General features: G+C 32.8%; 1 protein-coding gene across 1 annotated transcript; it reads right to left on the reverse strand.

Annotated features, from left to right (window-relative positions):
- Nucleotides 1–9,352: 9,352 nt before the first annotated feature.
- On the reverse strand, nt 9,353–17,657 carry LOC144841580 (uncharacterized). Its single transcript, XM_078697995.1, has 3 exons — nt 17,473–17,657; nt 11,149–11,391; nt 9,353–9,871 (listed from the first exon to the last, which is right to left on the reverse strand). Exons 1-3 carry the CDS (start codon nt 17,474–17,476, stop codon nt 9,762–9,764), a joined length of 357 nt encoding a protein of 118 aa, XP_078554121.1. The 5' UTR covers nt 17,477–17,657; the 3' UTR covers nt 9,353–9,761.
- Nucleotides 17,658–27,931: the final 10,274 nt, after the last annotated feature.

Raw genomic sequence — 27,931 nt, forward strand, 5'->3', positions numbered from 1 at the left:
GACAACATATTTATGGCAGGAAATTACTGTATACATTTCCATTTTATTAGTTATAAACAGTTTACTAGTTAAAGGTTATGTTCACTTGCAATAAATTTGTTGATTGTCGTAAATCAGTATTTGAAAATCATTTTATCTTTTATCGTCCAGACCAAGATTCTAACCAGGAAACCTCTGGGTTATAATTATGCAGACGTCCTAACCATCATCTAATCGCTGTTGGTTGTGAACTGAATAAAATAAAATAAAATAAAAATAAAATGGTGTTTTTCAAAATAGATTGGATAGCGACTTTTAATTAAAACCTTAGGCATTTTACGGCGTAACTATACCCTTTAGTTGCACGAATGCGCAACAGAGTTGGTTGGTTCTCTCTATCAAACTTTATAAATATGACAAAAAATGTGCCAATAAATTGCCACAATGACGTCATATTACTACGGTACCTTATTTGGGCACATCACACTTGTTTTTGTCAAACTTGTTTGATAGTGTAGACAGATCGTTAGAAACATTTACTCCTGCCGTTACTGTTTGTGGTTTCATTTTCCAGTTGTGATAAAAGTGGGTAACATTTCACTAACATAATACATCAGCGCTGATACAAATTAATATTTTAGGATATTGTAGGTTGGTTTTGTGGAAGTTACTTATATTGTTAATTTCTTGGTGAAATTTTTGCTCTTTTTGTTTTTTGTATGATTTGTATTTGGAATTACTATCCGAAAAAAAGGAAATGAATGAATGAATATCATCTTCAAATGGTTGCATAATTATTTTTCTAATCTTGGTACATATTGCATAATAAAGTTCAATGCTTTCATTTGTTTATTATTGTGAATGGTAAGCCTGATTTATCGATGTAAGTCTAATTATTTCATGTACAAATAATAAGGTAATATTATTTGTTTTAAGATAGGAAATGTTTATCTAGAAGAGTCGTGAGTACTTGTTTACAGCAAAACGGATATCCGTATTCAGATGATAAAAGATTATTGGAATGCGCAGCAAACGTAAACTTGCCGTCCCTGAGCTACGCACTTTGTAATTGTGTTCAGCAAAGCGTAGATTGTAAGCTGATTGTTAATCAACGAGTATTTACCTTACTTATTATCAAGGATAATACTGTTAATAAGAATGTTTTACTAATTATCTGATTTTAATTGAAACAATATTTTAAATAGAAGCATCCGTTCATCATTTCATACTTCTCCATATTTCATAACATTGTAAAGATGGTACTTGCAAGTCCATAGTAAGCATTCCATTCATAAAGGTAGCGCTCCTATTTTGGACACGAATAGCCCGGTGGCAGGAGGGGTGGTGGGGGGGGGGGGGGTATCACCACCCAAAAGGGTACAAATTGCCATCCAACTTTTCTAGACTAGAATTAGAAGTATAGAACATTTATTTACAGGCCTCGCGTTATATACCAGGCCTCGCGTTATACACAGGCCTCGCGATATACACAGGCCTCGCGTTATACACAGGCCTCGCGATATACACAGGCCTCGCGCTATACACAGGCCTCGCGTCAGAAAAGTATCAAAATGTTTACAAACATTTTAACGTTCAACGGCACGCGATGCGTAATTAACCAATCAACGCCCTAGCATGTGTCTTGTAATATCCCATATACTGTAAGAAAACGTGATTTGTAGTGAAATTCTATCACAAAACAGATATTTATCACTGTCTTTATAAAAAGTATGCAGTAATACATACATTTAATTAAGTGTTGTTTCCAATTCTGTATACAAAATTTAAAACAAAACAGAATCAGAAAATTTCATATCGTAAAGTGGTAGTTTTTCCATTGTCTACATTTTCTTCCTGTATTTATCATTTCTCCCTAAATAGTGAACATGTACGTACATCTTAGTATGAGAAAGGAGGCCTAGGTCTACAATAACAGAGACAACAATTAATTGGATGTGTACGCTGGACGCGTGATTGACCGCACACAATAAGAAACTGACGTCGAGTTAGAAGAATCTATTTTAGCAAATGTAGGTTATCTTACTAATTTGTAATTAGAACCTATATTAAGAACTGATATTTATTGTTCCCATGTAATCTCTAAACCATTATTGTCATAATGTTAGTAGTTATTTTCATCTCCCATGTAACGCCACGTAGTCATGTGTAGCTTCAAGTTTTTCATCTTTCGTAGACAAAGAAACAGGAGATGTAGTTTATTTGACGTTTCTTTTCAATACATAGTTGATTTTAATATAGCTTACGATATCGTCTGCGTCACATATTCATATACCTTATTCCATGGACAACCATTACATTCTTGCTATGTTGATGAAAACAACAGGTATCGAAAGAAGCTTAAGAGATATGATATACCATGATTAAATAATTCATCTCAAATACTATTTAATCTCTGGATTATCCGGTATCTTATCCTATGCTAAAGCAATCGTTTTAATTAGTTTTTTTTTCAAATTAACCAATAATGAATGTTAACCTATAATAAACTTTAACACCAACGCTGAAACAATTTGAAACAGTGATTTCCTATATTAAAACATACCAGTTTGTTTAATATGATTACATTTGAAGCTGCTGTGATTCAGGCGTGAAATTAGACGACATAATAGCATGCGTCGAAAAGGCGCCAATTTATTCATCAGAATTATCTATTCATTAACACTGTTCTCCTGTGAGTTTTAAGAACTAGTGACATTGGTATTCAATTGGCGTTTCCTAAAGATATAGGCTATTAACTTATCATTAAAATACATTTAGATTTAAGATAAGTAAATTGCTATAGCATGTATTATCAGTGAATGTAATGAAAAGTAATGTGGTAAGCCACTACTACTCAACAATAGGCAAACATTGATCCAGAAGAAGTATTCAAGTGACGGTGACTCAAAAAACTACTGCCTGTAGATGATTGCCCTTAAACTATATCGTGACTGTGGACATCTAACTGGCCAACTAAATTGGGGAGACCATATAGACTTCATCAGCAAAAAATTATATCCCAGAATGTATTGTATGAGAACTTTATCTAAATTTAACTCCGGTGATCTGATGTTACTTTCGTTCTATAGATCCGTTATTTGTAGTGTTTGGACGTACTGCCTCTCCTGTTGGGCTGGTAATGCTACCGGATAGAATAAAGGACGCCTTGAAACTTTTATCCGTCGGGCTGGTAAACTGATTGGTTATCGATGTGCACCAAGAACACCTCCAGAAAGATTTCGAACGCATTGAGTCTGATGCCTCTCATCCTCTCCACAAAGTAATCATAGACCAACTTAATCCAAGTGGTAGATTAAGGCTCCTCAGTGTGAAAACAAATCGATATGCCAAATCCTTTATCCCCTCCGGTATCAACCAGTACAACAGGAAGTCAAGAAGATAATAATTTATTTTGTATTTTTTAGATGTTTTTATATGAATGGTTGTTCTATCTTTATTTGTATTTATTGTGTTTTCTTTGTTTATTATGACGAGCAATGAATTTCCTTTTGAGGATCAATAAAAGTTTATGATTGGGTTAAAGATGATTTCGGTGGCGTTTGAAATCGGTCGCGTTTTGAATCGGTCGCGTATATGCCAAATGTATATTTTGTCCTTAACTATCAGTAACTTATTTTTCTAAAACGGTTATGTGAAACAAAAGAAGAATAAGTTACTTTGAACTCCTAGACTACTGATGATTAAATGAATAAGTCACTTATCTAAAAGTCATGTGCTTGATGTAAAGCATAATTGAATGTGAAATTTACTAAGCCTGCTCTGCAAATTAATGTTGTCATCATGATTATAAGCGCTGTATATATTTTTTTTTTTTTTTTTTTTTTTTTTTTTTTTTCATACTTATCCAACAGCGAGTAACTCGCCAATTACAGGATAGATAAACTATTTAATAATTTATCGTGCTTATAAACTAAGTCTCATTTGAGGCTTAGGGAGTGGAGTTGAAAGAGTCATGAGTTACAACCCTGCACTAGGTCAGGATTGAACCCGGGACCTTAGGATTGGAAGGCAAGCACGTTAACCACCAAGCTACAGCTCCACTATATTGGGGTTAAGATTGCTTGTCTACCAATCCGAGGGTCCTGTGTTTATATCAAATATAATGACAAAAAGCACCTCCACTCCTAAATACTTTGTTACATTTGTTTTATTCTGTTTTTTTTCCTTTGGTGAGATTCGCCGCTCACTTTCTTAAATTGCTATTTTTTGTTTCTTTTCTTATTTTTAAATTATTTTACAATATTATAAGAGATTCTTCTTTAAATAATTTCCATAAGTTAAAATATCCGTTATTTGCAGCGTCTGACCAGGGAGGTATAACTTTATTCCTCCCTGGTCTGACACTATCTTTTAAAAAAAAGTTTTAAAAAATGCACACAGCCCATCAAACCGTTTAACTTCTGAATCCTAAAATCCCTTACAGTAAATCAGACTTATATTGGAGTTAAAGTACATTTTCAAACAAAATTGGATTCATAATAACCGATTTTAGATAATTCTTTTACTAACATTACCTTAATTGTAATGCATCATAATAGACTAATTTTTATATAATGACGGTTGATTGACATTAGGTAAAATGTAATATTCTGGTTACTTATACGTTTAGATTGGTCCATTTATTCCATTATACGAAATTAAAGAATTATCCAAATTACCCTTCAAATTTTAAATCTTCCTGATGTTGCCTTTAAAAGCACATAAAACAAGTGTAATTTGCTAATTCGTCACTAATAATAAACCATTATTTTGGATACTGTACATATAAATACATTATATTTTATTTTAATTTAAATTTTCCTTCATGCTCTAGGTCTCCAAAACATTGAATGTTTTTTCGTTTTTGTTATTTTTTTGCTTTTAAAATAATAATTTGACCAGTGCACACTATTTTATTAGATATTTTAATCCACAAAAAAATGTCTGTTTGATATTGGCAAAGATAGTTTGGTGATAAAATAATACTGCCCTCTATAAGTATTTCCTTTCAAACACATTTATAGATGGCAGTATTATCTTTAGCCTTTTCCGTCTCCAATTTCTTAGACTACACAGTATTTTTGGTTTCTTAGAATTACATTAGATCTTTAAATTAAATTGCAACCTTCCATATACCTAGAAGTATTTTTTAAATAGAACATAAACAATAATACTTTTGTCGTGGCAATATTATATTATTTCAATTGACAACCATACGGTTTATACTATGAAAATCATGAACACCGCCATCTACCTGCTGCTATCTTCAGACGTCAACGACGGTAGATGGCGATGTGGGCTTCTGACAGCATAATCAGCATTAACTGTAAAGTTGAAATATGATTATAGTAAGTGTAGACGATTACTCCCGGAATGTTAAATCATAAATCGGGTAAACTTGAGAATCATAGTTTGTTTCGATCTATAGGACGTTTCGGTCAATGTTCGCAGATCGGCTACCCTCTAATTAGTAGTGAATGCTTGGGAATGATGTAAATTGTATAAAGACATCATAGACAATCTGTATTGGTAAAATAGATAAACAAAATGCCTATAAATTCCAAAAAATTAACCGTATCTGTTTCTATCTTAGAGGGTTCGAGACTCACTCGATCGATGGTTCTGGTTTTCGTAATAGGACCATAATCCGCAGGTCCAGTGTACACAATAATTCTGTATGCACTTTAAAGAACCTTCTTCGAGACGAGTAGGGGTTTACTAGCACACACAGCCACTGTCGTGGACAGACGTGATGGCGCCGTAGTTGACAGCCGATGACATGGCGTGGCCCTAAGCGGAGAAGAATTTTGCTGGAAAGGTGTCCAACATCGCCATGAGCACTATTGCAGATATGGCGCTATTCAATCTTCATTATTATCATGATGAATATAACTTTTTTAATTAATTGGTTTATATATATGGATGAACGTTGATTGAGGTGATGCTCAGTTGTCTGAGTAGATACTAATAGCATATTGATGGATCATCTTAATGTATCTTTATATCTTTTTCGTGGTCTTCCTCTATTTTGTTTGCCTTGTTTCAGCTCAATATAACACTTGAGTATCCTAGAATTATCCATACGAATAATGTTTCCAGTCCCACGAAGCTGGGTATTGATGGATGTTGCTTTAATACTACTTGACATTGCTCTACTACCTCTTGATGTGTAAATCTCATTTACGATCATATATTCATGATGAATCTAAGTGAGCGTTGATGGAACTGGAACTAGATAGCGACGATATACATTTTGTATTGTAATGTCCCCCAAAACATTAACAAATGAATAGGCCATTTCGCAGTATCTTTGCATATATCTGCTGTGTTGCATATCAAAATAAGGGAAAGTTAGAAAAAGAGATCAACTCAATAGAGTAGGTTAATAGTTACCAACTTTACCATTTCCATGTTGATGTTAAACTGTTGACAACCATACGGTTTATAATATGAAAATCATGAACACCGCCATCTATCTGCTGCTGGCATACAGAAATGTATTCGCATATCTGTTGTGTTGCATATCCAAATAGGGCAAAGTTAGGAAAAGAGATCATTTCAATAGAGTAGATTAAGTAGTTATATTGACATTTTTATCGATTGGGTTAATTTCAAACTTTATCAGTTAATTCATGGAGTGGTTCAAGCGTTGGGGTCACACATTCCACTGACTGGGTTTATGTTCTATGGAACATATTATCTCTAGTTATTTTTACCTTCTCATTATTAAAATAAAACTTTATAATGAGAATTTAAAAATCGTCTTTAATGATCAGATCATCCTTAGCAATGATTCCATGTTCAAGTACCTTGGTTTTAAAATTAATAACTGTATTTCAAATGAAGAATGCTAGCTGCATGTTGCATAATTATGATAATTCCAGATAGACAGTTTTAGTGTACAGACAGGCTAGCTGCTTGGACACTCAAAGTAGGAAAAATGCATGGCTTGCATTAATTCAATGTATTTTCGACTATGCTGTCTCAGCCTGGTATTCTGGTATAACTCCATTTCTTTAAGCAGAGGGTTGAAAAATTAACAAGATGGTTTCCGGACTATGACACAACTAATCATGCTGATGCTTCGACCGAGAGTTCATCCATGTAGTTTATACTTATGTTTGCTTACCTGCATACCGTGTTAGTCAATAAGTTCGTGCTTTGCACAGTTGCTCAATAGTAATAGGCCATTGTCATTCATCTTTCCGACTCGAGTCCATGTCTTCCAAGTAGTTTCCCCCAGAAGATTATCTTGCCATTTGTTGATATATTATACTGTAGTACTGAGTCAAGTTCAGCATAGAACTGTTCATTTCTCTAATCTAAGCTCAACATGTTTGGGGAATATGCACAATGATCATTGTATATCGATTGGCTTAAAGAAAGTTTTAAGAGGCTTTCGTTGATAGCATTTGGAAAATTTTTAGATTTACCTTTTAAGAAAAAAGTGTATCCACATGTTTGATCATTTATGGATCATTCGTCAGGTATTCTTGTCTCACTCATTGCCACTATTGCGATTCAACTCAGAGTGAAGCAGAGTATTGTTGCAGGGAAAATGGAAAGAATGATTGTGTTTTTGATTTCTGGAGAAGTGTAAGAGTTATGACAGTGATGGGAGTTACTGATTACTACAAAAGTACAGCATACTATTTATTTGTAAACTACTGTATATTCGGTACTGTACTCGCTTACCCTAAACCTTACTTTAGAAAATGTATATCATGTTGTGTGTTACATAGATGGTCAGATGAGCTGATCTCCGTATAAGTCCAGTGTAATAGGAAATAGTGAACATTGGAACAAGTGAACCTTTGAGACAGTGGACATTTAAACGTTGAGACACTATTGAGAATGCTGAAGTAACGCCGTAGTAGATATTATAAACGTGGAAATATTGATTGAATTGTCCGAATAAATTATTGAACTATATTTTTGTTTTAGGCATATTATTATTAAATATTTAAACCGAATTATGTATGACTAGGTTGTGTTTGTGTTTGGCAGTATTATCGTTCCATGTTGGAAGTTATGCTATAAATAAATTAGTTTATAATGTGACTGGTTGTAAACGTGTTATGGTGCTCTTAGTAAGTGGGTTATGTTTGTGGGGTGTCTGAGATGGGGATTTGCTGATGCCTAGCAGGGGAAGGGTTTATTAATCAGTTAAGAGAGTACTAGAGCTATGTGGTGGATATAATAGTAAGAATAAGAGGCAGCAATGTTGGCAATAATGCCAATCAATAATTAGGTATAGAGGTTCAGAGTTAACTAATAGTTACATATAAATTATAATACACAATGTGTATGGGATCAATATATCTTCCGGTGCTACTCAAACTGTGTATGTTGGTATGTGTATTTCTGTACCGTATTGCCAAACCTACAGAAAATAAATAAGCACATACCTATCGAACTCAACCTACAATAATATGCGTTAGTCCTTCGTTAGGACTGTAAGCGATGGTCTCTAATGGTGAATAAATAATGAACTTTATAATTGTTGTATCTATTTCATATTACACAGAAATGAGAATTGGCATTAATATGATCGAGTTTCGAGATGCAGTAATACGACGTGTTGTAAAAACGTTTGAAAAATTGCGCTCCACTTATTATACTACCCTTGTCGGTAGTGCTACATCATCACTGAGTAGTAACCGACAAACAATTGTAATTCATAGCGTGTCCTTATTTTGATGCCATTATTGTAATGCTGTATTTAGATGTTATAACACTCAAAGACATTGTATATTTAAGCATTTGTTTTATTAAACACACACAGTTAAAACAGAAAGGATTCTTTTTGATCAAAACAAAGCAAAGTCTAAACACCATTCTATAAGTTTTAGAAGTTTGAATTCGGCGGTCCAACACGATTAATCTGCTATCAAACTTGGTGAGAAATTACGTCATTTATCGTTGCTGATTATAATATGATTTAAATAATGGAAGTTAATACATTATTATTATTACCATAATGTATTTATTCATTGACCTACACTGAATAATGTTGTGCAACCACTATGCGTTAATTACACCACCATTTTAATTATTATTCTTATAATGTAATTGGAATGTATGACAATCGTGCGTGAGTAGGCCTAAACAAAGCTGAAACAAACAGATGGATTCGAAGACGGTTCGTTACATCGCTGAGTGTTCCATGGCGTTTGGGAAACTTGTCCCAAGTTTCTAGTTATTGTCATTGATGTTCTTGTCCACCAGTCGATTTCTCGATATTTTTATTTCAGCTCAGTACCAAACGTATGAAACGCCATTTGGGCCAAAATATTTATCTTTTTACCGATACTAAATCGAATCGCCGTTTAGAATCATGTGGATAAAATACTTAAATCATAATATGTAAATCATTTTTATCTGTTCATATTTATTTGTTTATACGATCATTTATTTATTTATTTACAGTTTTAGTTAAAAATAATATCTCTTATTGTTATGCTTAAACCAAGTTTAATTGAGTCTGTGGCAACAAAAAGTCTCCGAAATGCCACTGGAGAGGCGGGGGTGAACGAACAAATAATGATTAATCCCCTGCTTACGTCCAGAATGATTGCTCTTTACTCTACCGATTTATCTTTGTAGATTTAATCCAATCAACTCTTATCATTTCTTATTTTGACCATGCTATTGCCCAATCATTGACGCCATACACAACTTGGTTTCCTGGTCAGTCGATAGAGTAGGCTTGGCTTCCAAACAAAACTACGAAACTCTGATAAATTACCGTCTCCTCCTCAACACAATGTACATATCAAACGTTAACGTCTGCCAGGTTTGCGTCCCATAGTTGATGCAGCCTTACCTATCTTCCCGCTGTAAAGATAGCGCATTAGATCACTCCTGCCGTTTCCACGTTTTGCGATATCTCCTGAAATATACAATATATTATTTCGTATTAGAAATCAATTGAATAAAATGACACGCTGTGATATTTTTACGTAAAGTTTATAGATGGTTATTATCAGTGACATGACGAAGAAATACAAAACACGTGCGTACAAACATTGATGCAGCACTCAGCATGTATGTGTCGTTTGCGCATCTAAAATTGAGATCATAAAGCGAAGCACAAGTACAAACATTGATAATGATAGTATGTGAGTCATTGGTACATTTAGGGTTGAGAAGAAAAAGCAACGTGCGCGTACAAATACTGATAAATGTAATTGGATCTATGCGTCATTAGCACATTTGTTAAGTTAAGATAAAGAAGCGACACTGGTTACAATTTATGCTACCAGAGTGTTAATTTGTGAAACCTAACAAATGTTGTCGGGCGTACAAACGCTCATCGACATTTACTGCGTCACGACTTTCAGGTTAAATTGCCCATTTAAATACTCATAATATGAATAATCATTGCTCTTAAAAAAATAATCTATTGAAAATTCATAATACTTTGTTTAGCCTTAAATGCACTAAGACTTTTATTGTTGTCTTTGATGAATTGCAACAATCAAGGTAATCCAACCACTTTGTTTGTTGTTTTATTTGCAATTTATTACAAATAATAGAGATTCCTTCAAAGTAATCATTGGGTGACTGACACATTTCAGTTTTATTACTTCCTATACAAATATAATAGTGATTGATGTTTTGTTTTTGTTTTTTTCGTTTTCTTTAGTAGGTGGAAAGTTTTAGTTGAATTGTTAAAATGATGAAATTCGGGTGTTTTCGGCTTGTTTTTCGGGTTATTCATTTGTCAGACGGTGTCGGTCGGTTGTTTATCATTGTATGGTGCTTCGCATTAGGTTAGTTGGTTAGTCTTTTAGTTTTCCAGACTACTTTCCCCTTAGTATATTATTACTAATTTTCCTATTATTGACTCAATTAATGTATTAATGTTTGCTACAACTAATTCGGTTGGTGAAAATGTTTTGTTGAATTATTAAAAATAATGCGAGTGTTTTGAGCTTGTTTTCGGGTTATTCATCACCCAGTGTCGGTCGGTTGTTTATCATGTATGGTGTTTGGCCTATTTATTGTAAATGCATTTCAGTCACACGTAATTATTATTATGATATTACAGTAACTTAAAGCTCTGTCTGTTGATACGCGAGAGACATGTGACGCACATACAGTTTATCGAGTAGTTAGGAAATAAAAATACATGAATAAAAATAAGGAAAAACTGCTAGTACTCACCAACATCGTTCTGTTCTCCTGAATAATATTCTGATGAGTTATCTGTATCTATGTTCATTGGTCTGTCTGAATCTATCATTTTAGACATGAGTATCCATGGTAACGCCAAACCTGACTCTTCATCACCTTCCAGCGAAATTTGACCAGAAAATTTAAGAACAGGAACACTTTGTGTTAAGCAACAGCACCCGATAAGTAGGAAGGTGATTATTTTCATAGTATTTCTTGTTGTCATTGTAATATCTACAAGAAAAGGAGTAAGACTTTTTAAGGATGATATATAAACAATTGTGGAAAGTATAACACTAGCAACTGTCTGGTTTATTCATTGCTTCTATATTGAGAGGACCTAAAACAACTAAAATATATAGTAGGCCTTGTGCAGGCTGTAGGCATAAATTCACTTTTCTAGCAGGTCTACTGGTTTTGGTTAAGTCTACTTAGTTGATGTAGTTTAACTTCTAAAGACCTGGCTAAGGCAGAAAGTTCTCATCACGCCCACCAAGCCCACTTGTGGTTTGCAACATTGTCCAGAAAGAAGCTGACCATAATATTACGCTTTGCTGACCGTTGCTATTACGCTCTGTTAAATTACCGCCCCTTTCGTTTACTGCCCCGATGCGGAAACTCATTATTCTGATAGGGCGACCTCTTTGAAAAAAAGGCATTGTTTCCTGGTGGACATTGTATCAATCAAAATCAAAATAATCTTCTTTACGCCAAACATCTTCGACTATTTGAACATACCAACTTAAATACACGGCACGATGCGCGATGAAAATTGCACGGTTTTGACACGTGCGTAAATGTTGTGTTTCTTTCGTGACGATAAGATGTGAATTAATTTAGTCTTATGATCAGTCCAACACAATGTATATGCATTAACAACTAATACACATCGTTAACTAGTACCAAAAAGTAGATTATTTATAAACATGATGTGATGGCATAATCAATTTCATATTGTATTTCATAGTTGAAAATACACGTAATTATAATCATGCGTCAATGAACATTATTATTATAATAATTTTCCACGATTTGAGACTAATTAATTGTTTCCAGTTGCCTCCGAATTTTGTTGTTAATATCTACAAGATGCAGTAACTAATACTGTCACTTGATTGCCATGGTATGGTACAGTATAGATGGAAAATCTGAATCATATGCCTATATAGTAAATTAAACATAAATTTGTTATATACTGATGCTTATTCATTCTATCATTTTCTTTATTTCGGATAGAACATCCATATGCAAATCATACAAAAAACAAAAAGAGCAACAATTTCGACAGGAAATTACAAAGATAAGCAACTTCAACAAAACCAACCTATAGCAATATCCTAAAATACCAATTTGCACCAACGCTGATGTAGGTTGGATTGTATGAAAGATAGTAAGATCTTTTACATTTATCTTATAAACTCTGAAGATTTATCAACGATACTAACATATAATTGAATACTATGGAAAGGAATTAACGAATGACTTAACAATTGATTGATAAATGAATGTTTCGGTATAACATAGTCCACAGACACAGGGCGCATAGTATTTGATTATTTATATGCAGACTTCTTCAGATTCATGTTTTAATAATACGGTAGTTTAAATCACACTACGCATGAAATAAATCCAAATAGTACCGTACGTACTGTATATGACCGAATTAAACAGTCAATATTAGTATTTGGTTATCGAGTAATTTGTGAATAGATCAATCGAATGGGCTTAATACAACGGGGAAAGAGAAGGAATACCGGAATAGAAATAGACGAAAGTCGCATTGCTGGGTGAATTAATGAATGAAAAGCCATAACGATATTACCTAAATGAAACAGTTTATAACGGAAGTATATTTCTGTTAGTCCTCTCACAAATTGTACAATAAATCACATTGCTTGTCTCTGCCTTAATTTGAGGAAATGTACTTATTGATGCTTTTTATAAACTTAAAAGGCAACAAGAGAAACTATGAACCTCAAGCAAAATTGTGGAAACCTGAGAATGAAAAAAAAACACGAACGCAATATAATAAATAGGCCTATACAGTAGACCGATTATTGCGAGTGTGGCTATTCGATCCCTATTGGATAGCTCTGTGTTAGAGCCGTAAATCGCGAAATAAACGCAAAGTGTAAAATTCAACAACAAAAACCCTTAAAATTCTTTTTATATATTTTAATTATATGCGTTGATTTTACGATTTGCGACTTTACGACAGAGCTGTCTTTTTATATCTAAGTACATTGCACGGTGCGAACCTTCGCAGACATAGAGGTCCAAATTGTATTTTTATTTTATTCAGAAAGAGCAGTTTTGCCAGTTAGCACCTTAAACTTATTTTGTTTAGGCAAAGTAAATAAGTGTTTTACTTTTCTCCATTGGCAATAGATTTCTCTGTAATAGGTAACTTTACTTTTTTCTTGCTTGGATTAGATATGTTTCTCTAAACGGTTTAATTGATTTCTTTTCAACTGTTGCGTAATGCAATTTTTAGGAAGCTGATTTATCTATCTAAATCTATTTTCTATAGGCGTTAATATTGATTGGTTAGAAGTAATAAGAATAGTTTAAATGCTACAGTCATATTACCACGCATAGAGTAGGCCTACTTCGCCTAAAGAAAATGCTTCAACCCAACCACGCTCAGATTGACTCTAAACATAATTACTGCAGTATAATTACTGTGTCACTGTCCGCCAACGATTGCGCGACACAACAATGCCCTACAGACCCAACAGTTAATTAGTATTAATTATAAATAAATCTAAATTATTCCCAACTGAAAGTTGGATTAAACATTAATCAATATGTTGTCCACATTGGTTTTGCAGATATACAATTGGATTTTGTTAATTATGCGGACTGATTATTATACACTCGTAACTATCCTGTAAACTATAGCTTATACGGTTATACTTTGTGTACAATGTTAGAGAAATTGTTAGAACCTTATCGATAATCGGTAAACACACCAAACAGATCAATATACCGCATTTTTAGCATCCGAAATCTTGTTAGTAAAACTATTTGTTCAATGCATTTTTTTGTAATATTTCTTATATTAAAATTAACAAAATTAAACGGGAGAAATTTGTGTAGGCCTAAATTAAAATTAGAATAATGATGATACATTCACATTTTCATTTAAACCTTTTGACAAAAAGGAAGAGACTTTGCCTTTGCTATTTATATTATGGCTATTGCTTATTTCTTATACGAACATACGATGCTAGAGACAATTATAGCAGAATAACTTCAAATAATGTTTGCGACCTAAATTTTTAAACTGAAATATTTTCAATGTCATTCATTTTCACGATTGTTTAATTTCGCGAAAATTAGTACATAAAAAAGTAGTACATAGGTAATGTCTATACATACAGTAATAAATAACATTATCAGGCTATCAAAACAAAACTTATGGTAATTATGGAAATGACTTTCGATATATCGTGGTTCGTATAAATCTTAACTTCCAAAGACCTAAGTAAATCATTACCATAGATCAACAATGCATAAGACTATCATTATCTTCTAATGTTGTTTAAAGGGCAAACCACGGACATCTTAAGATGTACCGTATTTATCTACTAGTCCATAATATATAAGATTTAAGATTCAAGAACTTTTCTTGGTCTACTTAAAATGTAAATTAATTTTGCTTCGCATAATTAAGACAATACAACTAGAAAAAGAAAGAAATAACATCAACTTGCAAAAACGCTATAAGCCAATGTTAAAATACTGTTAGGCCAGTGTTAAAATGCTGTTAGGCCAATATTAAAATACTGTTGGGCCAATGTTAAAATACTGTTGGGCCAATGTTAAAAATACTGTTGGGCCAATGTTAAAAATACTGTTAATAGGCCAATGTTAAAATACTGTTAGGCCAATGTTAAAATACTGTTAGGCCAATGTTAAAATACTGTTAGGCCAATGTTAAAATACTGTTGGGTCAATGTTAAAATACTGTTAATAGGCCAATGTTAAATATACTGTAAAAATACTGTTAAAAACGCAAAAAAAGATTGCAAAAACGCCATAGGCCAATGTAAAAATACTGTTAAACATACTGTTAAAAAACGCAAAAAAGATTGCAAAAACGCAATAGGACAACGTTAAAACGATTAAAAATGAATAATATTCAAAACAAAAATTACAGTGTAGAGTTATCGTCGAACATTTAAATCATACAAACATGCTAAAAAATACAACAAATGGAATCTAGTTCTACATATATTGGCTTTCGGTGGTCGTAGTCTAATACCAGATATATTAAAACTGTAACAGTAATGTAACGGATGAGTGAGGATTTCTTTTATAATGTTTAACTTTTCTTATGATACACTTCTCGTAAATCATTGAACATAAAATATAAACATTTTAAGTGCTAAAAGATGTAAATTATTAGCTGATACATGATACCATAATTATCTTTTATAATGAGACGTTTAAAGGGCGACTCCGGGGTGTTTCTGGCAACGTTAAATAAAGGCCTCATTTCACGACGTCTGGTCTGTGTCCATGCATTCAGAAAGTATAAGGTGTTATCATAAAGGCGGTAACACGTGCTTAGATTGATTTATTTATTTTTTATACATTTTAAACCTGGAGGTACTACTTATTTCAATTACTACTGTAGACACAGTAGGCGTATTAATAATGTATTTACAGCTTAAAACATTAAAACGTGATAAATTATGAGTAATTCGTCACCTGCAGTAGGGTCCTATTGTTATTTCAAGGGTTTTATCGAGTTAGGCTATAACATATGTTCACAACGTACGGTAAGTTACTGAACTCTCCGGTGCTGTACAGATAGTTCTTATTGTTATATCATTAAATTGATGATAATGTGTGATCGAAAGAGGCCTACTACTGTAACACTGTACTGTACTGTTCTACACTGTACAACCAATGTGTTGATTCAAAAATTGAATAAAAATGAAATGTACATTTTGTACAATTATGAAAGGTTTAATGGAATATTTACATTTCTTCATTCTAAACTTCTAATAGATTCGGTAATCCTTCTTATTCTACATGTACAGTATATGCATTTTATTTTTTTCTATTAATATATTACCCCAATGTTGACCTTTATGATTTAATAATTTCACTTAACCTTTAATCATTTGAAATTTGTTTGAATTTATAAATATTAGGGATAATTGTTGAGCTTCGTATCATGTTGCTAATAGTTTGATGACTTCAGAGCTAATTGACCTTGGATATTGTTCAAGATGAGAGACGTATGTCGTAGATGAAACATAAATGAATTAGTTATAAGCTAACAATAATGATAGATAAAAAATAAGTACAACGCCAGTAGAATGAATCAAAGAGTTTGAGTAGGTGGTAAGCATTAGAAATTGGATACGTTAAAAGCAAACAACAAACCAAGATGTACATTGGAATTATGGATGTTTGTAGAATCAACCAAAATGGCACTGCGTGCTATAAGCGCGCATTTAAACGATTCTCTTTTTTGCACTGTCCAAACTGAATACATTATACGGAAAACCCTTGTATTCAATAACAGGGAATACCGGGATTGATAGATGAACCACGCGGTAATCTTTATTCAAAATACCGCCCTCGTAATTTTATTTAAAAGAAAGGAGGAAATTTGCGTGTGGTAACAGACATTTTGTGTCTTGGATCTTTGCATTTTTTAAACATAATTTAAAATACACTTTCAGATAATAAAGCAACATTTTTACTGAAGCTCAAATCAACAGAAGGGTTGCTATTCCATTCCATACAGGCCTACACATACAAACACAAATAGATTATGATAGGTTTTGTGAAAGTGTGAAAGAACAGTGTGTTTATCCTATTGTAGTCTTACCATCGGATCCATTTGATGTCAGATTTTTATATCTAAATTAGGTTCATGTTATTATCCCATAAAATAACATTCACAGAACCTCAAATGTATAAATACATTTGAGGTTCTCTCAGTGTTACATTCCAAATTGGTCACCGTTTTGAAATCCAATTGGCGACCAAAATAGTTTCGAGAAAAAATGGACCAAATTTGTAATGAATTAGGCCTATATAGTCCCAAGGATTCTAGATCTTCAAAGATTATTGAATTTTGTGGATTGATATCTCATGTAATTCATATTTGGAACATTAGGTTTCCCACTTAAGAAATTGTACTGATTTGTTGATAACATTGAAATCTTATTCGGGTAAATATAAGAAATTGTAAATGTGGTCAATTTATATAGAAATATTCTTCATAAAAATGCCTCAATAAATCAGTAGTCGAATTTACTGAATGTTATTAATAAAATAAATACAACTTACCCATTTTAGTTTAAAAGCAGCAATATGCCTAAGTGAAAGATCCGCTATGTATTATTTAAACGCTATCACAAGTCCGGTTATTATTTAAAAACTTCAACGGTAGAATTAAAAAAACAGAAAGGTTGTTCCAGGCGGATCTCAAATGAATATTGAGAATTAACTTGTTAGGTCTATATAAGTACTATCTTGAAGGGGGTGTGTGTAGAGGACTTTTTTCTAAATCAAGTCATATCGTCACTCTACTGCTATATTATTAATGTATACTGGTGTACTTTGGCATTTTGCAGACGTTTCCATGGTAATCGGTCATTATGGATCATGATAGGTCTGACGCGATAACGTCATAGCAATTTTATCCAATCATGATTGTTAAAATCGTTTCAAGAAAGTGTCACCACACAATTAATGAGCAGAGTCCTAAACCATAACATAGTCATGCTTACCTAATCTTAAATATTTGTACGGCTATAATTTAATTTTTTGGCGTTGATAAATAATTTTTTTAACACATTGGTTAACTTTTTTTTTTTAAATCACGACTGATTTGGCGCGCGACCAGTTCGTCAAAAGGGTAAGGTATTTTTGTTGTGATAGATCTGAATTTATATTTGCAAACGTTATCCAGCTAAAATAAATCATATAACACAGGAAGACTCGAGTGAAACGGGGTTGAATAGAATTTCTATATTAATAATTCGATTTAATGCACACATGTGTATTTTTGCGCGGGGGTTGCTAACATAACACTCAATAGTACTTGGTGAACTATCGTCGAAATTAATAATAATGCATTTCTACAGTTGCCCTTTGAACTTAATTTACAAATCACTATTTATAAGGTACACTTTATAATACAAAACATGGAAATGGAGGTACACCTTCATTCAAATTCAATCGTGTTGAAAGCCATTTGGGCACTCACTTTTTACAGTGAATTATAGTATGTTGTTGATCTACGTATCTTGCCTGTGTATTTAATGTTAGAATGCATGAGTGAAATTAGATTAGTATGTAAGTGGGGAAATTTATTTATCTGCTTATTTTGGAATCCAATAGACGCTGTTTGGTTCTTGACAATAAAACAGCCTACAATAAAAACTATTCCTTATAAGTACGCAGATAATATTTTGAGTATACAGTTGTTGATCAATTTGCTTGTCTTATTTAAATTGCTACGTGGTTCCAAAGAGCAGCCGACGGTTTAACATAAGCCCCAATTAACTTAAAGGTAAATTAGATTACTTATCCCACTGGTATAATGACGCCATTTTCATTACGCAGCTTAATTCAATATCACGTATTAATTATTTCGATTGTTTTCGGAATAACCTAATGTCAATATCATAATGACCTATTTTTAGATCTTCCGTTCAATGTATGAATGGCATACTAGTTATGACGTCACATTTTGTTGGATCGTTGAGCGAATCTTTACGTCATCATTGTTTTGAAGTTCTTCACGTTAAGCAACTTTCAGTTAATGTTTTGCCAACAACAATGTTCAGGTTTCTGTGAATAACCAATCGAATAAAGCGCCGTAGGGAATAATGAAAATATCAATATAGATGTATCTTAATGTCGCGGATTGAGAGGTCATCATTTTCCAAAATAATATTATAGCTCTATCTACACTATCAAACTAGTTTGACAAAAAAGTGTGATGTGCCCAAATAATGGTAGTGATATGCCCGAATATGGTTGTGATATGACATCATCATCATCCATCATATTTGTTTGTCACCATAAAGTTTGATAGTGTAAACAGAGCTTTATAGGCCTATACAGTAAACGCCGAAAAAAATATGTCTGGTAAGCGATGCAGTCGAATAAGCACCGTACTCAAGAAGATACACCACAAGCCCTTTTCATTCATTCATTTATTTTGGTAAAAATCACAATAATATACTCTTAAATCGGACAGAAAAAAGTTAATAGAAAAAAATGAAAACTTTAATAAAACTAAAATATTAAAAACAGAAAAGCATGCGGTAAAGTTTTTATATATATGTTTTTAAAATGTTACCAAAATGTTTTTAACAATTTTAAAAAGACTCAATATAAATTGATAGACTTAATTCGTGTTTTTTTAAAATGGAATATACATTGGCTTGTTTACGCATTTTCAAATTCTAAGAAGGAAATTTGGCTGGCTATACGGCAACGGCCACAATAATAACGACGGCGTTAATGTATCTGTTCTTAGTTCGCTTCTTTAATCTTTATCTAACGTTATGCCATTTGATGTCAAATGACTTTATAATAACATAACATTTACGGTACTTTACTAAACCGAATAACAATTTTGCCGAAAGAGAAATGCTGATGTGTGGACGCACGTGCACATGCGCAAAACACTAGTATAAACAAAATTGATTTCAAACATCATTTGGTAATAATACCAAGCGACCCATTTTCCTTAACCTTGCAATATCAATATATTTTTATTCATTGATTTACTTACTCGTTTATGAATTCATTCATTCATTTATTTATTTAATTTCTCCATTTGTTAAACTGTACTTGAGATTTCCTATTTTGTGTATCATGCACTGTGTCCGCAACAGATTCACGTATTGATAGGCTTTATCATATTATAATTTTACTTTTCGTTTGATGGCGAAACTTAAAACTCTTCTCTGTCAAGACGCCGATTCTATACTTCAACCCTTACGCTAAGCAGAATATGGTTATTTGACAGAGTAAGATACGTGAGAACGTTTTACCAATAATGAAATATATCACTGTACATGATTGTTAGATATCAATCGTATTTAAGCAGCAACATGGTTATGTTTGTGGAAGCCAGATGTCTAGTCCGTGATAGGGCACTTTGACGTTTTGGAGACCGTCAATAATTAGTAGGTCAATTTGATGTTTCACGAAAAATAATAATAACTTACTTGATCTCGAAGCATCAATATTCATTTCGCCACTGGCAAGAAGTTGTGCTTGCTCTCGGCATTTTTGATAGTGATAGTTAATTCGTGTATAATTGTCTTAGTTTATAATCGTCCATTAACATTAAAGGGATTTTACTGTAGAACAATCACCCGGGGTGAATGGAGTCAGAATCTTTTCTATGAAAGTAAAATGTACCATTGTCAAAACAACAAATGTCTAAATTATCACAAATATAATGCGTTAAAATGTTACCCGATAGGGTATTCTCCTAACGGCAATAAACTGCTGAGGTTTCTTTCTTAGTCTGCTGGCTACAAACTTTCTCTAACATGGATTACCGGTACTGTATAATAATATATATATAATAATATATGCCTCTTGCCAATTGAATCTTGTGTCTTGTACCAACATAATTGTCTTTTCTGTAAAATTTTTCTAAATGCCGTTCTCTGTATTTAAACTTGTTTCTCCATAAAATGTTTGAATTCATTATGAAATTGCTTTATTATTAGGTGTGATTGAGCACAATGTCTTCCAATAACTGCATATGCCTATACAGTCGTTTTGTTGTGGTGATATAAGCGTGGTTTAAAAGTCATTGATTTAAAATTGAACCTTTTATCTGTTTTAAATTAATCACACACATTATTTTCTCTGTCATTAATCTAAAGTTATATCAGTTTGTATGAATTATAACAACACACATGTATTTGATAATACATCGGATAGAACAATGGCGACAAAATATGTGTGTGTATTAGACTCGTTCAGATCATGATGGATACAATATTTAAACTAGTAAATAAGGTTAGTGCGACGACACACTTTCAGAATAAAACTAGGTGAAACGTCATAAATTTGCCATTAAAAATTAATTTAAATGATTTAACAATTAGTTTTGCGGTCTCTATATTTAATTATATTATACTTAATTGGTGTTTAACTTAGATTCTTAAATTGACTAATTTTAGCTGTGAATAAATAAGTATACATTTATCAATTTAATAGAAATTGATTCAACTACATATGTATTCAGTTTATTTTATTTAATTTTTATGTAACAATTTGTTTGCATATATGTTGATTATAAAATAGTTTATTCATCCTGTAGGCCTAATTGGCGAGTTTGTGCTCGCTGTTGGATGCGTATGAAATAAAAAAAAATAGATACATTAAAAAGTCCTTTACTTACTGCTGTTGTAACAGTGTTAACTAGCGGTTTTACGTTTAAAAAAACCTATGAATTCCAACTGTATGCTAAATACTTGTTTAGACATTAGATACCATTTACATCAGCCGTTGGCCGGCTAAAATGATCGTGGTGTGCCAGGGTTTGGCCGAAAATCAAATTTTCTGTAAATTACTGTATAACTTGGTGAAAAAAAGCTTTTAGTTACTTACTAATTTCGGCGAAATGTATGCTATTTTTCATTCTTGAAAGGGCGATAGGGTTCGACTGATCCCATCCTCACAAAAACACAAAACACAGTAAACTTCAACACTATGATGCAGTATTGAAGTATTTAGGACACTCTAAGTTATAATTTATATTTCAGTAGTACAATGTTTCTGCTGATAATACGTTAAACACAATTTATTAGTAAATATCAATAAAGTGTATTGCTAGTAATCATTCTAATTACGTTTATTGAAGTGTTTCTGGTGCAACTACATATTCTCGATAATACGAATAGGTCGTTGTGTATATAGCGCAAAGGGTAAGCACTTTGATTAATAATCTGCTCTCTTTACGGATCAAGCACCTATAAATTTGTTGAAACCGGGGTAACCCCGACTCATCACGAAATATTCTTACTAGTTTGCAATGCACATGTATATATTTTCTATTCACTAATATGTTTATCAATAACTTATACTAGTGAGATACCGTAATTCATTAAGTCAAGTTTAACACTGCAGTGCGACAATGCTTCTACTAGAACGCAACGCAAGGACGTAACGCAACGCAAAGTGATTTGACCAACCTCAAGCGATGGATTATTCGAACAGTCGCGTGTGATTGGTCAGCTCGCTTGCGTTGCGTCTACGTCCATGCGTTGCGTTCTAGTGGAAACCACACTTAATGGAAGCTAGAGTAAGCAGCTTATCAGCAATTGTTGGCTATTTTCCAGTAGCAAGTATAGCAATTATGTTGATGCTATTTCCATAGCACCAATCCCGAGCCGACCCACGGAGACTATACAGCAGGCCTACATTCCAATACCACCTCTGTGACCATTTGGTCTTTGACTTTTCTTTTGCTTTCACTTTATAGTCATTGAAGGATAGTATTTTGCCATGCTATGCTATGTGGCAAATCTAGAAAAGATAATTATCTTTATGGGTGAGATGTGTTCCATTGGTTACAGCATCTCTCTTCGGTTGGTCGGTTGGTTCTGCATGGTAATAATTCTGCTATCTTTCAATGAATATGTGCATATAACAGCGATTAAGTCTAAAACCATAACATTCCTTTTCATTGCAGTCAACAATGAAAAATACTTGCATTAGAATAGGTCGTAAATAACATTTGACGTAACAAACACATCTAACAAACAACAAGACTGATGAAATACGTTGGTGACGAAATATGTAATAATTACACATTATATGCTGTATTTAGTTAAATAGGCAGTTGGTATATCTATCATTGTGCATCCCTAGAGTATTACGGGAAACAAAATGTGTGACGCTTCTTATTAATTAATATACAACAGCAGGTGGAGAACATAAAAAAGCACCTACTAGTCCTTCTAAACGGGACCAATAATACTAATTTAGAAGCAGAAAATATTAAATTAATTGTACACTGGCGTACATTATGCTTATAATTCGCAAAATTGTTTTTTTTTTAATTTGTAATCAAGATCTCAGTATTCGATCATTCATTCATTTAGCTTTCATAGTATTAATTTTACTCACCTTTCATCCATCTAACTATTGATTTATCTATTAACAATTTAGTAAACAACAACGGGCCTTCCAATATTCGTTTATACATTTAAGTAGGTTTAGGCCTATTATGTTTATGTATTATAATTGTTGTTGACAATTCTGTACAACAACATCATGTTCATGTAATCTATAAATCAATAAGATCTAATAAATAAACCATTTTAAAATATTCTAACTTTAATACAAACATAATAAAACTCACACATACATTTTTGAAAATTCATTTATTAATTCGTAACTTTATAATCTTAATTTGTATCCAGAAAGAAGTAAAGATATATTGTTCCTTATCCCCACAACTCCCACCACCCCCAACCCACCAACCACTGAAAGAATGTTTTTTATTATTATTATTTACCTGAATAATTGACTGAAAGTCAATATGTTTTTTGTTGAATTTAACCGTTTATCTTTTTTATTTTTATTATTTTTAATTATTATATATATATTATATTATATATAATTCCAAAGGCAAATTACTCAAAAAATTACAATGCTGTAGGTATCAGTGGCTGGATCTCAATGGAGATACAAAAAAAAAGCGAAAAGCTAAATCAAAACGATAAGTAAAACAGCCAGAAAAGTTAGCAGAGCTTTCGGGCAACTCTAGCCATTCATCAGTGAAGGAATTTGGATAACGTCAAATATATATATATTTGGTAAAATATATTGAATTTGTATATTGTTGTATTTTATAGTAACTCTCTATGGAAATCTGGTAATGCATCCGTTAATTAAAATGTAGAAATGGGTGACTTTAAATAAACTGTATTTCTATATAGTAACGCGTATTTAATAATAGTTTTCTGTAATATCTTCAGCTTTTGGTGCTGTTTTGTAAACCGTCAGAATACATTAATTTAGTCAGGTTATCACTTTTTTATGTTTATTATTAATTTAACTATGTTTTCATTCATCCTAAACCTAATGATTTCACTGCGGTGATTGTCATTTATTGGGTTTCAATCATAGATCGCATTCGAAGAATTATCCGGTTTATTTAAGTAGAGGTACTTATTAATACCTCGCGACACAAACTAACCACTATGATCTCTGGGGTGGATGTCTCCATTAATATTGTACAGTATTAATACACAGTTTCCATCAAATAAGTTCAATGGTTTTCGTACGGTGAAGTCATAGTAAACTTTGCAAACAAAAATTTTAGGATGGGACTCGAACTCTCCAGTTAATTAGCAAAGCTCATACTTTTAGACCTCTACCGCTAATGAATATGGGTTAGATGGTAGGTAGGTAAATATGAGGAGTGCGTACAGCACCACAATGATGATAACTGATTATTTTCGGCTTTTTCAATCAAACTGAAAAATGGATTTTGTTTTATACGTTATCCTCAGCAGTGATTTCATTTCCACGTCATAAGCAAAACCAAAACATGATATTTAACGAGATAAAGCATTGAACAACATATCATTGTAAACCCTAGGCAACGAAGTATAGAGTTTTAAACACTAAGATCGTGGGTTCGAGTCCAAATTGTTAATAATGTCTATAGTACCAAGCATTTAGGACAATTTTACGTCATACGTGGGCAAACATCTGACTATCATGTCATTGACTCTCGGAAAAATACATCCAATGACAACGAGCGAATACGTAAAACGATCAGGCGTAGTTTTATTGTATGTCCGATGAAAAAAAAAACATAATCTATATCTGTCGGACTATCAGTGTCATCCATTTATCCTGAAGATCAATCCAGATATATCATATAATATCAATTCGTCATTCACTCCCATCAATCTATCTTATCCTATCTATTAGTATGTTCGTCACAAAATCATCTTAAAAGCAGACGACAAAATGCAATTCTGTTATTATCCACTTCCGGTTGTTTCATAACCTGAAGGTAGCCAAGCTATAATGGTTAAGGCCTGTTAGGCCTACGTAAATATTACATCTAGATTTTTTCCCAGATGAATCAATCAATATATTTTTCATTAAATCTAAAACCTGAATTCAGATTATTGACAAATGCTCAGCATGTTATTAGCAATGTGACGACCTGCTCAATTTATATATTCAGTTATGAACTAAATAGCTGCAATAAAACACAACATTTATCAACTTTTAAAGAGGCTATATATTTTCCAGTCACATTTTAATGAGGAATAGATTACATTCGGTTCGTATTGATGTTTTCTTATTAGTATATTGTTTTTAACAATTGCTGAATAAATCAGAAATAAATCTGTTACTATTCTCATCTATTACAAAAGCTAATATGCGTTTTAAATGACGCTGATACTTCAGTAAGGTGACAATTAAAAGAGTGTATCATATCTATGATATTGAATAGTTTTCCCCTAGGGTTCGATCAATATTTAAGTGAATCCGTAGATGTACACAAACCCGAGATAACTCCCCCGCGGCCCGTATGCTTCTTCCATTATTCTGGTGTTGTTGGTGACTGCGATTTGTAGATAATGAGTAAGACCAATCAATCATAATAGAATATATATTCAACGCACTTGTCAAATTACAGCGCAGTGATACAAGACAAAATCAATTTCACATGTTCACATTAAACAAAACAACTGGAATGTAGTTGACGGTAAATCTAAAGCAAAATCAGTACAACCATTTATCATATTCGTCAGTCGCCTTTACTTTTTTTACGTTGACCTTAAAGCTTGGTTCCCACTAGCGACGCAACGTAACGCAACCTACGCAACGTAAGGAAATGCCCTTCCAATAATTGTGTTTTCCCCCGTCTGCGTGAAATCAAACCTGCGATGTTTGCAGCACAGTTGCGTCGTCGGTTCTCACTTGTGATTACGCAATACAGAACTTTGCGTCATACGTCGTAGCGTTGCGTTACGTTGCGTCCTACAAGTGGGAACCACGCTTAAGATTAAGTAATACAACTTTTATTTTTCATTTTAACACACATCCTAGTACGTGTTAGGTCGTTGATTAAAATAATAATTATTTCCTAAAGTATATGATGTGCATCATAATTATATCAAAATAAATATATTTACGATTTGAACCATGAGCTTAATATCGTATAAGCCAAATTTCTAATATACAATACACGGATACATTCTTGGGACTGATAGACTGTGTTTACTGATTACAGCAATTTGAGTATCAAACTTATTTTTATTTATTTATTTACTACATAGCTGTTGGTGTTTCTACATAATCTGGAGGTGTTGCTTCATTAAGCGGTGGATATCAGCTGCCGTTTAACGGTAACACGTACCCCTTAATATTCAACTTTCCTTGTCGAACACAAAATCTCATACTTGGACGAAACGCAAGGATGTAAGCGCAACGCAAGCGAGTTTACTGCTGATTGGTTCCCACTAGCGACGCAACGCAAGGACGTTAGCGCAAGTACTAACCAATCACAAGGATTAATTTTAACTGTCGTTTGTCATTGGTCAACTCGTTGCGTCTACGTCCTAGCGTTGCGTTCTAATGGGGACCACGTTTACCAAAGAAAGTGCGTGTATAATCCATCGCCTGTGATTTGTAAAATAAATTGCGCTGCGCTTAGTGGGAACTTAATGGGAACCAAGCTTTATGAATAATATTGTGGCTTTTTCTTATTTAGGCTAATTGTTTCTATTTGTTTTGTACATGTTTTCATGCAACCTTTTTCTGATTTGTTTCTTAATTGGCAAACCAAACGACATTACGAGTTTACAATAACTAAATCTCACAAGAAGCATATCCGTTGGTCTTCATTCCACACCCCCCTGAACTTTCATTTTTTACTGTGACGTGTTTTCCATTATTATTGTAAAATGTATTTTTTCATTGTCATCTCAAGGTCTTCATAGTTCATCAGTCTACCTTACCTACACTAAATAGGAGTATGTAATTATTGTATACCATCAATGGTAAACTATCAGGTTAGATTGATAGTATAAGTTAATACTATATAGAAATTTATGTATATTGATAACAATTAGGCTATGATGTAATTTACATTTACGAATTTTAATGTACTTGATAATAATTACTATTGCTATTGGTTTAATATAATATACTAAACCAATAGATTGGTAAAACATTGGTGGCATGAAATTAATTATATTGAAAATAATATTGAAATTAATCATATTTTTAAAATGATTTACAAAGATAGCAATTATTATGAATGAAGGCACGAATTAAAACAGAAGGGAAAATGTATCGCAGGAACTGGGATTGTTGTTTTTGGAAAGCAGTGTTAATAGAAGGTATATCGTAGTAGACGAAACCCAGATTATCTTCTTCCACAGCTATAAGTATTATCATCATAACTATTAATATTATTGATCGTGTCTATATTATGGTACACATGACGTGAAAATGACAAATTATTGCCACCCACCTACAGCCAAGTGTAAAAATAGAAATAGTGTTTTTGAACTGTGAGCTTTGTTATTGTTATTGCACAATAGAATTGGGGTTTTTTTTTAATAAAGTGTGTTCCCATTTTCAGGCATGTTTCTCTTCTTTTCTCTAGAAGATCTTTTAATTGTAGGTGTATGATATATTATGACCTTCCATCAATTCAATGTAACAGACACACAACGTGTCAATATTCATAATACAAACCCATTAACAGTTGATCAATTGCATGAGT

This window comes from Antedon bifida, chromosome 4 (assembly GCF_963402885.1).
Source record: "Antedon bifida chromosome 4, ecAntBifi1.1, whole genome shotgun sequence".
NCBI classification, from domain to species: Eukaryota; Metazoa; Echinodermata; class Crinoidea; order Comatulida; family Antedonidae; genus Antedon; species Antedon bifida.